General features: G+C 69.4%; 1 protein-coding gene across 1 annotated transcript; it reads right to left on the reverse strand.

Moving 5' to 3' along the window:
- Window positions 1-6: 6 nt before the first annotated feature.
- On the reverse strand, window positions 7-2405 carry LOC146590291 (glycine receptor subunit alpha-4; the record flags this gene model as incomplete). The annotated part of the gene is made up of 7 exons (XM_085314897.1): window positions 7-96; window positions 561-704; window positions 1123-1337; window positions 1431-1571; window positions 1720-1802; window positions 1891-2114; window positions 2338-2405. Coding segments are annotated over 7 exons (965 nt in total), but the record flags the coding sequence as incomplete, so codon positions are not given.
- Between the last annotated feature and the right edge of the window lie 57 nt (window positions 2406-2462).

Below are 2462 nucleotides of genomic sequence, written 5' to 3' on the forward strand. Positions count from 1 at the left end.
TCCCCCTCAAACCGGACCCGTTCGGGAGTGTGCGCACACAGCCGGCCCAGCGCGGAGCCGGGCTCCTCCGGGCTCCGGCTCCGGCGGCTGGAAGCCCTGCTCTCCAGCGGCCGGGGGGGAAGGGGCACGCAAGGGTGTGGGGTGCATGGGACACAGGGTGCACGGGGATGTGGGGTGCACTGGGGTGCAGGAGCCATGAGGTGCAGATTGCATGGGAGCACGGGGTGCATGGGAGTGCAGGGAGTATGGGGGTGCAGGGTGTGTGGGGTGTATGGGGGTGCAGGGAGTATTGGGGTGCAGGGAGCATGGGGTACGTGGGAGTGCCAGGAGTACTGGGGTGCGGGGCGCGTGGGGGTGTCAGGTGCACGGGGGTGCAGGGCACACGGGGCTGTGGGGCGCGGGGGGGTGCATGAGGTGTGGGATGCACGGCGGTGCAGAGGGCATGGAGGTTCGGGGCGCGCGGGGCGCAGGCACCGCGGGGGCAGCTCCACGCAGCGCCCCGGGGCCGCCCCGGCCGAGCACGGACAGACGTCGTGGCAGCGGTGGCGACGGGGACTCACCAGCCGCCGCCGCCGCCGCCGCAGGCGCGCGACCTCCTTGTGCTGCCGGGAGACGAAGTTGACGGCGGCGTACTCCAGCAAGGCGGCGAAGACGAAGAGCAGGCACACGGCCATCCAGATGTCGATGGCCTTCACGTAGGACACCTGCGGGGAGGGGGGGGGACGCAGGGCCTCAGGGACCGGGGCCGCTTTCGCCGCCGGGTCYGAATTCAATTAAATTGGGACTTTTAAGCCAAGCTTTTTCCTTGCAACGATTTTCCTTCCGTTGCAAATTGCCCCTTAATYGCTCAAGAGGGAGGCGCCGCCGGCTCGTCCTCCTTTCTGCCTCCCTGCCTCCCCTCGCCGCGCGGAGGAAGCCAAGTCTTTGCCGCTTGCAGCCAGGTTTGCCCGGGGGGATTCGCCGAGCGCGGGGGGCCGCAGGCGCTGCCCGCGGGGCGGCCGGGCTCGCGAGCCGCCGGCGGCCCGAGCCTGGGGAGGGAGCCGCTCGCCAGCCGCACGGGGCGAACGCCGTCCCTCCGGAGCGGGGAAAGCTCCGGGCAGCCGCCGTGCCGCAGCCACCCACCTTGGGCAGCGAGGCGCGGGAGCCGGCGCTCTGCGTGGTCATGGTGAGCACCGTGGTGATGCCCAGCCCCACGCGRGCCGGCGCCGCGTCCATGTTGATCCAGAAGGAGACCCAGGAGAGGATGACGATGAGCAGGCTGGGGATGTACATCTGGATCAGGTAGTAGCCCATCTGCCTCTCCAGGTGGAACTTCACCTCGATGCAGGTGAACTTGCCTGCGGGGATGGACGGCGCCGTGGGCTCCGGTGGGCTCTGGCCAGGGGGGAGGACACCGGTGTCCCTGCAGCGGGGCTCCCATGGGTGCTCACCTGTGTTGTAGTGCTTGGTGCAGTAGCCCAGGTCCTTCTCATCCCGCAGGATGAACTGCGGGAGCGTCAAGCCCTCGGCCACCTGCACGGCCTCCTGCTCCTCCAGCCACTCRAAGATGAGGTCGTTCATGGTGTAGCCGACTGCGTGGGAGGGAAGGAGCAGTGGAAAAGGGGGACTGGCGCCCTGCTCGGCCCCCCAACCCCAAATCCTGCTCCGTCCCGCTCCCCCCTGCAGCGGGGCTGGGCTGGCTGGGATGAAGCGCAGCACGAAAGCCACCTGGGTACTCACAGCTCTCCAGCTGCATGGTGCACGTCTGGATGTCCATGGGGAAGTTCTTGAGATCCATGGGGCAGGAGAGGATCAGGGTCAGCCTGGAGGAGCAGCAGCGGAGGAGCCGGTTGCGGGGGTCGCAGGGGGGGCAAAGCCCAGCCCGGCTGATCTGCTTGGCCCCGGCCCTACCTGATGCTGTAGAGCACGTTGCCGTTCTTGAAGATGCGCAGCAGCTTGTTGTCGGTGGTGACCTCGTGGAAGTTGGCCCCTTTCTCGTTGGCGAAAAACAGGTCGGGCTTCCAGATGGAGTCGAGCATGGAGGGGTCCAGGTCGAGGGAGTCGTCCGGGTACTCGYGGTACGCCAGGCGCGGGTCGTTCCACTGCTGCCGCAGGAAGACGTTCACGCGGTAGTCCTGGGGGAGAGGACGCCCRCGCGTCGGCCGGGCAGCGGGGCGCCGCCAGCCCGCGCGGGGCCGCATTTGCCCCGGGGATTGGGACAGGCGGGGCAGCGGAGCTCGCGGCGGGCGACCCCGGGAAAGGAAGACGGCGGTGCTTGGCGGGGGACCGCGGGGGCGGGCTGGAACGCGGCGCGGGGATCTGCCTGCCAGGCGCAGCCGGCGCCGGCAGCCCCCTCACCATGGTAGTCTCGGTGACGGAGCCGAAGCTGTTGATGAAGATGTTGCAGGTCACGTTGACCGGCGGGCCTGGAAGACAAGCCGGCGGCGTGAAAGCGCCCGCGGGTGGCCGCTGGTGTCCCGCGG

The sequence above is a fragment of the Rhea americana genome, unplaced genomic scaffold (assembly GCF_003343005.1).
Source record: "Rhea americana isolate MKP2758 unplaced genomic scaffold, rheAme1 scaffold_413, whole genome shotgun sequence".
In the NCBI taxonomy this organism is placed as follows: Eukaryota; Metazoa; Chordata; class Aves; order Rheiformes; family Rheidae; genus Rhea; species Rhea americana.